The sequence below is a fragment of the Lampetra fluviatilis genome, chromosome 6 (assembly GCF_964198595.1).
Source record: "Lampetra fluviatilis chromosome 6, kcLamFluv1.1, whole genome shotgun sequence".
NCBI classification, from domain to species: Eukaryota; Metazoa; Chordata; class Hyperoartia; order Petromyzontiformes; family Petromyzontidae; genus Lampetra; species Lampetra fluviatilis.
This window is the reverse complement of record NC_136280.1, coordinates 6965338-6977921: the sequence shown is the minus strand read 5'-3', so window position 1 is coordinate 6977921 and position 12584 is coordinate 6965338. Positions and strand designations below refer to the sequence as shown.

At 44.1% G+C, this 12584-nt stretch overlaps 1 protein-coding gene across 1 annotated transcript; it reads right to left on the bottom strand.

Annotated features, from left to right (window-relative positions):
• Window positions 1–649: 649 nt before the first annotated feature.
• On the bottom strand, window positions 650–12461 carry DGCR2 (DiGeorge syndrome critical region gene 2). The gene is made up of 12 exons (XM_078857621.1): window positions 12211–12461; window positions 9418–9450; window positions 9147–9269; window positions 6773–6886; window positions 6135–6345; window positions 5936–6018; window positions 5529–5569; window positions 5230–5380; window positions 4277–4480; window positions 3855–4007; window positions 1932–2174; window positions 650–1041 (listed from the first exon to the last, which is right to left on the bottom strand). Exons 1-12 carry the CDS (start codon window positions 12272–12274, stop codon window positions 767–769), a joined length of 1695 nt encoding a protein of 564 aa, XP_078713747.1. The 5' UTR covers window positions 12275–12461; the 3' UTR covers window positions 650–766.
• Window positions 12462–12584: the final 123 nt, after the last annotated feature.

Here is a 12584-nt window from a genome sequence, read left to right as displayed (position 1 = left end):
CTTGGCCATTAAGGATAGTTTGTTTACAAGGCTCTCAACAGCAGTAAAATAAGTTGTACAGCAGAATGAAACCGGCAAAGGAGAATATTCTTTAATTTGCACATGAAACTAAATTTTGACCTCATGGAGCAGAAAACACAGCTCCCATATTGTCATAGCTGCCAAATTACCATGCTCATGACATATATGCCCATAGGCATTAAAACACTGCCACATGACCACCACAACTTCGACAGCCTTTCTGAAAATGCTTCAACTGCGCACACACTCTGACAACCCCACTCTGCAGCCCAGGAGACTGCAACCGAACACTTTCATAGTTGAAGAACATAACAGTAATGATAATGTTTTAAAATACTTTTGGGGAGATGACAGAAAAATGGAAAGAAAAACACATTCCTGCAGAGGGAGTTAGTAAGAACGTTGGGTTGCTCTGTCAATGGCCAGGGTCAACGGCGGCGTGGTGTATTCCGCAAATATGGCCGACCGAGGGCGGGCACAAGCCGGCGTGAGTAGGTTAAACGTTGACTTTTATAAGGGCACCACGGGGTGACCAGCCCCTCCCCACCCAGCCCCACCCCTCCCAGCCCCTCCCCACCCAGCCCCACCCCACCCAGCCCTTCCCCACCCTCCCCTCTCTACCCAGCCCCACCCCTCCCATTTTTGGATGCACGACAGACAGACACAATAATCCCCTGTGGGCTAGTGGAACCGGGTGGTTCCTACCAGTATAAGTGAGGAAACTAAGAGGTGGTGGTGATGATGATCACACCGCTGTGCTGACAGATGCAGCACTCTGGCTACTCTTGCTGCGTGTGAGGCGTCCCTCCCCAGCGCAGGCCGCTTCGACCATCGCAGCATCTTCGCCACCATCACTGTTGGGCTGAGACATGAGCAGCGCCATCGCGCTGCCATCGGCGCACGGGGACACCATGGCGACGGCTGTGCTGCCCGCCTCGGGGTGCACCGGCCCCTCGGGACCACAGCCCAGTGCCATCCCTGCGTCATCCGCTACGAGGCGGTGGTAGCGTTCCCCATCGCCTAAAAAGAACACAAGGGCATGTGCACACACCTTTGAGCAGTGGTTCTTAACCTGGGGTGCGCACACCCCCTGGGGCTGTGAGATGCCCTTTATAGATGTGTGAGACATGAAACAAATTAAGCACGAGCACGTAAATACAACTATTGTTTCATCAAACCGATGTATTTATAAACACTTTTTTTAACGGTTGAAAACCCAAAGAGGTGCAAAGCTGTAGTAAAGATTAAGAACCACTGCCTTAAGAGAGTACCTTTTGGCAAATGGATGTGGAGGTGCAGAATGCCTAATTCATATTTTTTGACCGTGTTATTTTTTTTATTCCCTGGTCATTAAAATGAACACTGTCTCATACAGTTCATAAAGATGTCTTACCAAGACTGAGAACATCTGCAATATAGGTCTATATAAATATCTCAAGAGATGCTGGAGTGTAGAGTACATTAATACCTTCAAGGAGGGCTTCAAACTCACAAGCCATGATATTAACATTTTCATATTGGACACCAATAGTGTGACACCAGTATGCGATCACACCAGGGGCTGTCAAGCTTTACCAACTCACATTCCACTGCTGGGACCCATGCCCAGTGAGACTGTGTGAAAGTAACAGCTGGTGACTTCTAAGTCAGGAGGTACAAACCCTTGCCAAGAAACAGGGTGTCTTAAACATTTCAAAAGTCACGCTGGCGAAGATGTGCATTGGAGTAGGCGTTACATTTGGTATGAAGGTGTGTTGGTGTGGCTTGGCCAGCTCACAGGGTGATGGTATTAAGTAGCAGGCGCGAGGGCAGGCAGGTGCCTTTTAGTTGCCGACTCCACTTTCCTACCCTCTACTTATCTCTACCAACCCCCCTCACTTCTCCATGGTTGGTGCTGCGCAACCACACACCAGTATCAGCAGCCGGTGTCGGAGCAGTGCTGACTGCCAGTTCATAGGCTGGTGGAGGGTCCTCAGGAGGTGGGGGTGAGTCGGGAGACTTGTAAGCCGTGTAGGGCGGGGGCGGTTCGCTGAAATGGAAGGCTCCACCCTCGCCGTCATCGGAGAGGTGCAGTGGCGTGAAGCCTGTGCCCAGTGACTCGGGGCCCAACTCAAAACCATGCATGCGGCCTCGACCCAAACCTAGGTGGTGCACTGCACAAAAAGACAAACGTCGCTGTTGTAGCATTACGGACTGCTGGAACAAGAAATAATAATAAAAATCCTGGCCAATTTTGTCTCCCCAATATGGATGTTTACTCAGCGCATCAGGTATTTCAGGCAGAGTCAACCTTGGAGGCTGAGTACCAATTCAGATAATCACGAGTGATGTTAACTGTTATGAATTAAACTCGGTCCTCTAGGTTTGCAGAACAAAGTTCACACACTATGAATTTGTATCAAGGGCAATTACCTACTATAATCGCCCAGAAATGTCTGTCAGTCCTGCGTGTGACGTCACTCCACATGAGGCCCACCTGATTAATATTCATGAGTGGGTGGATTTTTACACTAAGGCAGAGGAAGGTCGATCTGAATTAAATAATTATGCAAAGTCGCTTCCAATGACGTTTCTTTACAGAAAGTGACCCTAAAAAATATATAAGCAACAGGGCTACATCCGTGCGTGACGTCACTGCAAAAGAGGCCCCCCCCCCCTTCATTAATATTCATGCCCGTGTGAAATTTACACTAAAGCACAAGGTCGCACACTCAACATGCTGCTCCCCTCCCCAATAACCATTAGCGGGTGACATCACTCCACATAGGGCAACCCCCCCCCCCTCATTAATAATCATGAGCTGAACAATTTTTCTATTGAACATTTCAGATTTACTGCAATATACACCTGTCCTTGGACGGGCAAAAAAGCTAGTGATACCAGATTTAGCCTGCTAACACACGCCTACATCTACACAAAGGACCCATAAACCCTCAATGCTGAGTATTCCTAAAGCATGAATTGTTAATATTTGAAAATAAACACTCAAGCAATGTCTTCATCCTGTAAACAAATGTGCATTTTTTTATACAACTACCTAAAGTTACTATACCACTTAGATGTACAGGAGGATGTTGCAACAAATTTAAAACCATTAATGCTGTAAGAATTATTTATCCTACCCCTTGATAAACTGTAAATTTAGGGTTTATTGCATTCATTTATTTACATTGTGGCAAATTTCGCTAATGACAATGCGCATTGAAATGTTGATTCTCATTTGCAATGAAGGGCTACACCCGAAAATAAATCGGTGAACTTGGAATATGCTAAACGTAATGTGGCATTAAAGTAAGACTAAAAAGAAAGAGGCTATGGCTCAATACATTTGAAGTGGCCAAAAAAATTAAGCAATTAGAATAATACTGGGTGAATAGTAAATGACTGTGATTGTTATGTAATGCCCTTTGGATGTGATGGTAGAATTCTGTTAAGTCATTTAGTGTTTCGATTTAAAGCTTTCGTGACTGCAGGGATTCATCTTCTTGGTTCTTTCGGTAAAGTCACGTAGAATGGAAATAATAAAAATAAAACAATAAAATAAATTCTCACAACGTTTCGGCCACAACGCAAGCAGCCGTCCTCAGGTGGAGAACAGGTCTGTCGAGAAGACAGTCATTCAGACTCTGTCATTCAGACTCTGTCTTCTCGACAGACCTGTTCTCCACCTGAGGACGGCTGCTTGCGTTGTGGCCGAAACGTCGTGAGAATTTATTTTATTATGTTTTATTTTTATTATTTCCATTCTACGTGACTTTACCGAAAGAACCAAGAAGATCATTTAGTGTTATTATTGAGTGTCAATTGTGGTTGGGGTATGCAAAGTAACTCACAGTTGGCGCCTATGAGCGACTCAATATGCTCGCGTCTCCGCTGGCGCAGACGGTGCACCAGGAAGAGGAGGAGAGATAGGATGAGGAAGGAGGAGATGCAGCTCACGATGAGACGCATTCCACTTGCCATCCCATCCAGGAAGCTACCACCAGCTGCACACAAATGCCACCAAAACCAGAGGGACATGAGAAAAACACAAACCTTCCAGCAATAATGGAAGCTCACAATTATTTCATATCAACGTTGGTTTCACAAGTCCATTCATTGGATCATCTCCTATGGATGGTAAAGAACACCCATTGAAAACAATTCTCAACAGCTGCCCTTTATAGCAACATCAGGTTTGTACTTTGAATCGGCCACATTTCTGGCGTTCAGTAATTTGTAGTGTGTTGCTGATGAAAAGCTGTGTGTAAGCCACCTGGGTCAAGGCAGGTAAACTTGCAGCATTCACGAGGATCCATCTGGAAACGCTGGCAGGCCTGGGGACGCTCGCACAAGGCAGCGATGCACGTCTCGGCCTCGCCCTTGTGACACTTGCACATGAGGCACGGGTCACTGCCTCGCGGCGTGAAGTCTTGGCCCTCCACCACCACGTTCTCTCGGATGTCAATGCACGTCTTTTCTGCAATTGCACCCATAACATGGGGGGGGGGGGAGATTAATCGATGCTCGTGAAAACCGATGAACGATTTTATTTGTTCAACAGGTATACACCATATTGTATATATGTTTAAGTAAATTCTAGGTATTAAGCATGCTACCGATGTTGCCCATTCTATTTGACTTTACAATTTCCCTACTGTGCGAAATCGGTGAAAATGTGCACATTTATTACCCATTCCCGACATATCCCAATTGTGATATGGGCATCATGTTCGTGTTATATAACAGCCCACCGCCGAGGATAAAACTACCTCTTGAGATCCCTTCAAGTGACCTTTGTTTCAGACAGTCAAAACAGCACTTTCCCACCTGCTATGACAGTAAATTTAATTGCATGAGTGACAGATATTTTTTAAATTCTCAGCTAAAATAATTCTTCCCTGGAATTTTGCCCAAGTGCACAGCCAAATTTAATGTGTCAATTTTGTCACGCAGTAATTGGCGAGTGGGCTGAGATTACCCACTCTTTACTTGTTTCTCAAGTTTAATCATAGGTGGCTTCCTGGATATGAACACAGGATGCTCAGTGATGCCAGCTGTGTGTTCTGAGCCAACTGGCCACTACGTGAAAATTGTTAAATAAGTGGCAACACATTACAAACTACCGCTGGAAATTATGAACTTACCAGCAACATCCCAAAGGAAAGTAAATGACACGCTTTAATCTCGGAATATGTTAAGAAATACAAATAGCAGCCAGCGACTTGCCTTGCTTGCACAGGAAGGGAGCTTTCTGGTTGCAGTTCTCAGCATACCAACTGTGCAGCCCACGGTGACGCAAGCTTGGGTAGTGGAAGCACTGCAGCTGGCCACACAGTACCTCTGCCTGCTCTGAGATGGCTGCCCCAAAAGTGGGCACCTTAAAGGGGGGGGAAAAAAGTCAAAACAGCCAGTGGTTATGAAATTGTTTTGGGTCAGAATGATTAATTATTCACTCCTGATCATGGTGTTTAAAATAGGCCAGTGACACTTGGTACGAGGAAAAATATCAATTTTTTTTTAACAACCTTGTCTGGGGGAAGAACCACCTCTTGATGAGAGCCCACTCCTTTAAACAAAAATAAACGAATGGAATTAAATGACAGAGCAAAGCGTGATATCAATTAAATTGTCTGTAGTTGCTTTGATTCATGTGTTTAACAGTTCTTACATGTGTATGAAAGTTCAATACAAACATTGTTGTAATAAAAACATGCAAACATGCATTGAATATAAAACATTTTTTTTATCAGGAATAATAATAAGCAACTGAATTTTAAATCACATTCAGCTATGTAACATCACTAAATGCAACCGCATCGCAAGACAATGCTGCATGACCATTAATTAGCTTGAAACTTTTACAATTACATTTAAATCGTTTAACAAAAATATATAAAATGTAATGCAAGCCAACAATTGGTGGCATACTTACCCCATGCGTGAACCTCTTGCCAGTGGCCCTCCAGTGAATTTTTACTACGGTTTGTGACAATGTATTGGTACCCTACCCAAAACCTGCACACACAAAGGAAAGTTAACACAGCTCGTCTTCATTAAAAGAAATGCACACGTTTACCCCATACTCTAAAAGAAAATATTACATTTTCTCAGCCTCATACTCGGCAACTGACCTGCCATGCTCACGTGGTAGACCATCTCGCTCTTCCAGTCCCCAGTCCTGGCTCAGAATGAACTGCAACTCCAAGTCACTTGTGAGAGTAGCCAGGTAGCCTCCGGCCTGCCCGCAAAGCTGGGCAGCCTCCCAGTAGCTGTCAGCAGTCGCATATGCCCGATAGCAGCTGGCTGTGCCCTCGTAATAACGCCAGCCCGAGGGGCACTTCTCTGTGAATCGTGCACACATGTCAGCAGCTATATTGCTTTCTGATAAATAAAGTAAACTTTAATTAGAATTTCAAAGCAGAGTAGTTATATCGAACGTGAACAGCTCATTGGAATCAGATTTAAACACAACCCATTGGGTTGACCAAAAAAGGGGCCCATCAACTTATTAGTCATGATTAGATATGAGCAACCTTGGTATGAATCACTCATCTCTAGTATAAATAAAGCAGCATCAAAAGTCACCGATTTCTCAATTGTATTCAACTACTTTCTTTCATTAAATATACAATGTTTGCAATTTTCTTCCAAAAATACCTAAGTTTGGTAGTTAACTTATGATGCACACTTGTTCATTTGACAAATCGGTCAAATGTTGTTGAGTAACGAGCATTCAAAACGTGTGTTTTGACAAAAATGTCACCCTTACTTTGAGAGTCTGAGGAGAGGCCAAACATGGTCTGGACGCGGGAGTTGTCCCCCGATGGGCCTTTGTTTTCTGGCCGGTCTCTACTCTGGTAGATCCACACCTCTTCCGTTGGTCCTTCAGGGGAGAGAACAAAGCCATTATTTTATTTAATATGGGTCAGGGAATTTTCGATTTAAAGCTTTCGTGACTGCAGGGATTCAACTTCTTGGTTCTTTCGGTAAAGTCACGTAGAAGGGAAATAATAAAAATAAAACATAATAAAATAATTCTCACGACGTTTTGGCCACAACGCAAGCAGCCGTCCTCAGGTGAAGAACAGGTCTGTCGAGAAGACATTCAGACTCTGTCTTCTCGACAGACCTGTTCTTCACCTGAGGACGGCTGCTTGCATTGTGGCCAAAACGTCGTGAGAATTATTTTATTATGTTTTATTATTTTATTATTTCCCTTCTACGTGACTTTACCGAAAGAACCAAGAAGAAAAAAGGGTCAGGGAATGTTAACTATTGTAATGTTGAATAACCAGAAGCGTAAACATAACTCTAATTTACAAGTGATATGAATATGCCGTGTGGATCACTGAGCCGAACGAATTTGGATCATTCACGATGTGAGAAACAAAGCATTTATAAACCACCTATTACAATTTAACATCAATTGGAAACATGCCAAATGCTATTAATGTAACATCAAATATAAGCCCATGACTCATGGATACAGAAACAATACCCCTGTTCATTTCACATGACGTTTTCAATCATGAGAATGAGTTCCTTAAAGGAATGTGATTATTACAAATGCCACCTGTATTTGGTTTAAAATAAAAATTCACTGGTACGTATTCAAGAAAAGTGTATCTTCTGCATAACAAAAAAAAGAAAATTTATATATTTTTTCTACTCTAAATCTGCCTATAATGTGTGCACTGTGCTTAATTTCTGGAGCAAACATTTTACTGCAGCTAAAGTATATCTAGAAAAGAAGTTGATTAAACAATTTCAGCCTTGCTATGTCTGTTGTTTTGACGAGAAAATGCTCGTGCACAAAAATAAATCTTCTATGACGGTTAAACGAGTAGTTCTTTTTGCAAGTCATAAATAAGGAAATGGCATGCATTAAAATGCATTGCAACCAAATATTTATGGTACTATGATACAAATTAAAAACACGTAAAAAAATATCAACGTATATTCCATATCGATTATGCATTATGTGTGTCATATTAAGAAAATCTAAAAATGTATGTTCACTATAAACATATATCAAATTCGAAAATAGCGTTGGTGTATTTTATGAAGATAGTCAAGCTTTAGTGAGACCCAAGGATAATGTTGAAGAAATTAAGTTAAACATTTCTGTACAATTCAGCCTGCAAAACAAATTAAATGAGTAGTTGTGCCATGTAAGTGAACATCAGCTCCTACTGTAAGGAAATAAGTGGTTCAACACTGCTACTTGCATCTTCCAGCACAGTAGAAAGGGGAAATCGCCCTGAAGAAATATATACAGGCATTTGAATAATTGGGAACATTCTCACCATGTGCCACTAAAAGACTACAGACAAAACAACCAAATTTTGCATGGATATACAGCACTTTAAAAACAAATAACAAAAGGCCTCACGGTTTTGCAAGTGGGGAAACTACCCTATATGTAAAGCGCAACTTCAACTGTCAACATAGATTAATTACAAAACGCAAACCCATCTTGGCCATCAAGAAAACAATAATCTTGTGTTTCTTTTAAAATAAAGCACTACCAATGAAGGCTGTGAAAGGCTCCGTAAACTAAAACCCATAATCCCCTCGAGTAGTGTGCCCAGCACCACACATCTTTTGTTCAATTTGAACGACAAGATAAATGAATGGAACTTTCCTCACTACAGAAATCAAAGGATGCCATTTACAGGGAATTTGACCATCTTCACATAGATGACAGCACATACTATACAATTATTCTAAAAAGCTGGAACTTAAAATGCAATGGACTTATTCACTTTATTTTCATTTTTATTGTTATTATTTTTTCTATCAACGTGACTTTACCGAAAGAACCATAGAATATGCAACGGCATAATTAACTAATTGAGGCATACTGTGAAGACTAGAAAACGCTGAGTTGTCTAAACCATTAGCGATATCCAATTCGAAGGCTAAATTAAAAATAAGTCTTAAGTAACACTGGTAGGCTTTTGGACACGTTGGTAAACACATGCAATGTAGAAGGGACTCGTCTTTTTATCAAAAGCTTCAACCAAAGCACAGTAACGTAACTTAGACCCCATTACACCAACTAGATGGTGTCCTTGACGTTTAAGACAAATATACATATGATGAAGCAAACACTGGAAGGAAAAACCCACTGACAACTTTACCGGGGCAGTTGGCTTCATCGCTGTTGTCTTCGCAGGAGGCCCAGCCATCGCACTGCCAGCTGAGTGGAATGCACTTTATCTTGCCGCTCCAACATGCGAACTGGTCTGAAGAGCACCGAGAGTCTGCACAAACCAACCACGCGCAAATGGGCACTGCTCAAAAGCGGGCCGTTACATTATTTTGGGTTCAACAATCCCAAAAAATAAAAAATAAATTACTACGTTAGAGTAATTTGCTTGTACCAGAAAATTAGCAAAGCTCATTGCGTACCTGCTGGTGCCCTGGCCAGTGCCTCTCCTGGAGCTGGGAAAGAGGCAAAAGCACAGTGGTATGTTCGTTATAGTTATGGTACTTCATTTTTTTACAAAGATCACGTTTTCATGTCATACACCATGTTAACAGTTACGTAGAAGGGAAACAATACAATAATAAAAATACAAAGCAATAAAATAAAAATTTCTTACTGTGTTTTTCACACCTGATGATGATTGCTTGTGTTGCAGTCGAAACGTCGTGAGAATTTTATTGTTTTATATTTTTACTATTGTATTGTTTCCCTTCTACGTAACTTTACCGAAAGAACCAAGAATATGAATCCCTGCAGTCACGAAAGCTTTAAATTAAAAATGTTAACAGTTACGCAGTGACAAGGATTAATCTCACACAAAAAACCTAAATGGAATTTCTACGAAAAATTAAGTCCGTGTGGCATGCTATCCATAGGTTAAAAGTTCCCATTAATCCCACATATCATTGAGATTCGGTGAAAATATCCAAAGGTCATAAAACGTGTTTGCTAACATATCACCGAAACATGTTGCTGTTCTCTTTACAGTAAAACACATGGCACAGAACGAAAACCTGCAAGTGTGCTCTTAAAAGTTATATTTTTGCAAGTAGGTGGGTGGAACTGGAAGTGTACCCCAGGTGTAGCATTTTGTTTCAATTGCCGATAGGTGCACTGGATTGCACAACAACCAAAAAAACACCGCAGTTAATGGAATAGCTTAAGGTCTCTCTGAATATTGTTCTACGTGCATAGCTATTCATTACCCTGCACGTAGCCGACTCAAAACTAAACGCTCCAAAACGAAAACGCTCACAACTGTAAACGTTCACAAAACACTTATCCTGTTTCCCGTGATAAAATTGCAACGCATATGGCCCACGTAGTCACCGGACAGCAAGTGCCGTACTACAGCACTGCACTACTTTAGGCAATGCGGTGGTGCATTCAATATGCGCGTGCAGCAAGTTTTAATTAGGGTACTTTGTGTGCACTTTACGGGACTACACCAGGAGCACCGAGGAAGGCTGTACGGGGTCGCCTACTCCCCTTCCTTGCCAATAAATCAAACCGTATGAATAATTGAAGGAACATTTGTTTTGAGCGGACAGTGAACTCGCGGCCTGGGCCCTGCGTGGCATATGCCATTGGCCGTAAAGCCTTTAGCAAGCGCGTCAAGTACAGCACAGTAAAAAAGATGAATGGTAAAAAAATATATATATAATGGTAACCGGGTGCAGCTCTGCCATTACTGCTCACGCCACTGCGGATAAAGGTACAAGAAGGGATTAAGCACACAAACCACTGCATTGACTGGATGAGGAACCCAGGCTTTCTGAAGAATCCCTCGATCAACCTTTTTGTTCGGCGGGAGGGGTCGGTCATTTACCTCTCCTGCCCCCGTGGTCTGGAACTCCAAGCCACCGTGCAAGTCCAGGCTACAGGAGCTTTACTTGTTTCCCCCCCTCTGCCTACGACTATTTTTAAAAAAAAACAAGGCCCACCGCTTCTGTATACAGCGTCTTAGTATGCGGCCACCTCTAGGCGTTATGTAAATCCACATTGTAGTGTTTTGGAAGTGATGCAGGCGTACTGATATACACAACAGCGCGTGTATTGATATTACAGCACTTTCATTCGCTGCCAATTGTATTGTTGTTTTTTGCTGTGCACGCGTACATGTGACGCACATCCGTGCAGTCGTCTTGGAAATATATAAAAAGGCTATGGTCTAAAACATAGTGGTCAAACGTAGGTGGATTTGGTCCATTATTAAGTTCATTCTACGTCCGATCCAATTATTAAAACTATCCCATTTACATCAAGCCAACGTGATGACGAGGGTGGCATTTTATGAAGTACACACGTGGGTTATCACCGCCAATCACTGTATCTGTACGCATCAATAAATAATCAAGCGGAGAAAGTGGCACCATCAGTGAAACTACTGCGAGATTGAAGGCATTCGTCATTCACGACCATCGCATCAGACCCAGAAGGACACCCACCCATGTGGTCGGTGCAGAGGAATTAACAACACAAAAATCCCCCTTAAAGCCTGGAACAGACTGTAGGGGCAAGCGCTGTTAGCGAGCACCTATGAAGGCCGACACGGCACACGAGGGGGTGGGTGTGGCCTGCACCACCTGACCGCCTTTGTCTCCCCAGTGGCGATGTTTCCACACCAGGTACTTCATTTGAGGCTGAGTCGACCTAGGGGATAGGCCCAGGGACCGGTTCAGATCGGTGTTTGGCCGTGAGTGTGAATCGAACTCGGGTCGCCGGGTTGCTAAACGCTACACCACCACCGCTCCCCACAATTAAATATTCGCACACGGCGAGAGGATGGGGGGGGGGCGGTGTTGAGTGTACAACAACGTGCGCAACATCGGCGTTGTTGTTGTTTTTGTGACGAAAATCGCGCACCCCCCCCCCCCTCCCAAAAAAACCAAGACTTATTAGCAAGGATGAATAAGAAGCGTAAAATCATGCGAAACACGGCGTCGTCCCACGACCACACTCACGCAAAGCGCGCACGCGTTTCACAAAACACCGAGACCCGAGGCCAAGATTATCTCTCAATCCGCCACGGAGAGCTTCCAACATTCCCCACACCGCAATCAGAACCCTCGCTCGCCATTGGCCAGCGTTGGGCCGGTCAAAGCGAACGCTCAATCCCCATTGGTCCTCGTCGTGCATAATTATGTTAATGAGGGGCGGGAGGGGAGGGGGGCCCGCGAACCAATCGCGGTGGGGAAATCCGAAGCGAAACTCACCCGCGCGCTCCGCCACCGCCAGCACCAGGCCGAGCAAAAGCGGCTGCATGGAGAGGCGCAACATTTAACCGCGATGCCGCATGCTTGTCTCCTCTCGTGAGAAATTCTCCCCACTCCACCCGAGCGGGATCCGCCCGACTACGAGCGTCGTTTTCTCGCACGTCGATCCCCGCCAGACGCCGACGCCGCCGCAGCCGCCGCTGCAGCTCTCAGAGAAGCGACAACAAAAATGGCGGCCGTAGAGACGTCCCACGCCCCTCCCACTCACCCCCGCCCCTCCCACTCACCCCCGCCCCTCCCACTCACCCCCGCCCCTCCCACTCACCCCCACCCCTCCCACTCACCCCGCCCCTCCCACTCACCCCGCCCCTCCC

What these genes read in the sequence shown, in the direction of transcription:
- DGCR2 (XM_078857621.1), bottom strand. Translation starts at nt 12,274, where the DNA reads ATGTTGCGCCTCTCCATGCAGCCGCTTTTGCTCGGCCTGGTGCTGGCG. An exon ending in CCTCTCCTCAGACTCTCAAA is followed by an intron (nt 6,346 to 6,772) that starts GTAAGGGTGACA and finishes CACGATTCACAG; the next exon opens with AGAAGTGCCCCTCGGGCTGG. An exon ending in TGGTTCTTCCCCCAGACAAG is followed by an intron (nt 5,381 to 5,528) that starts GTTGTTAAAAAA and finishes CCCCCCTTTAAG; the next exon opens with GTGCCCACTTTTGGGGCAGC.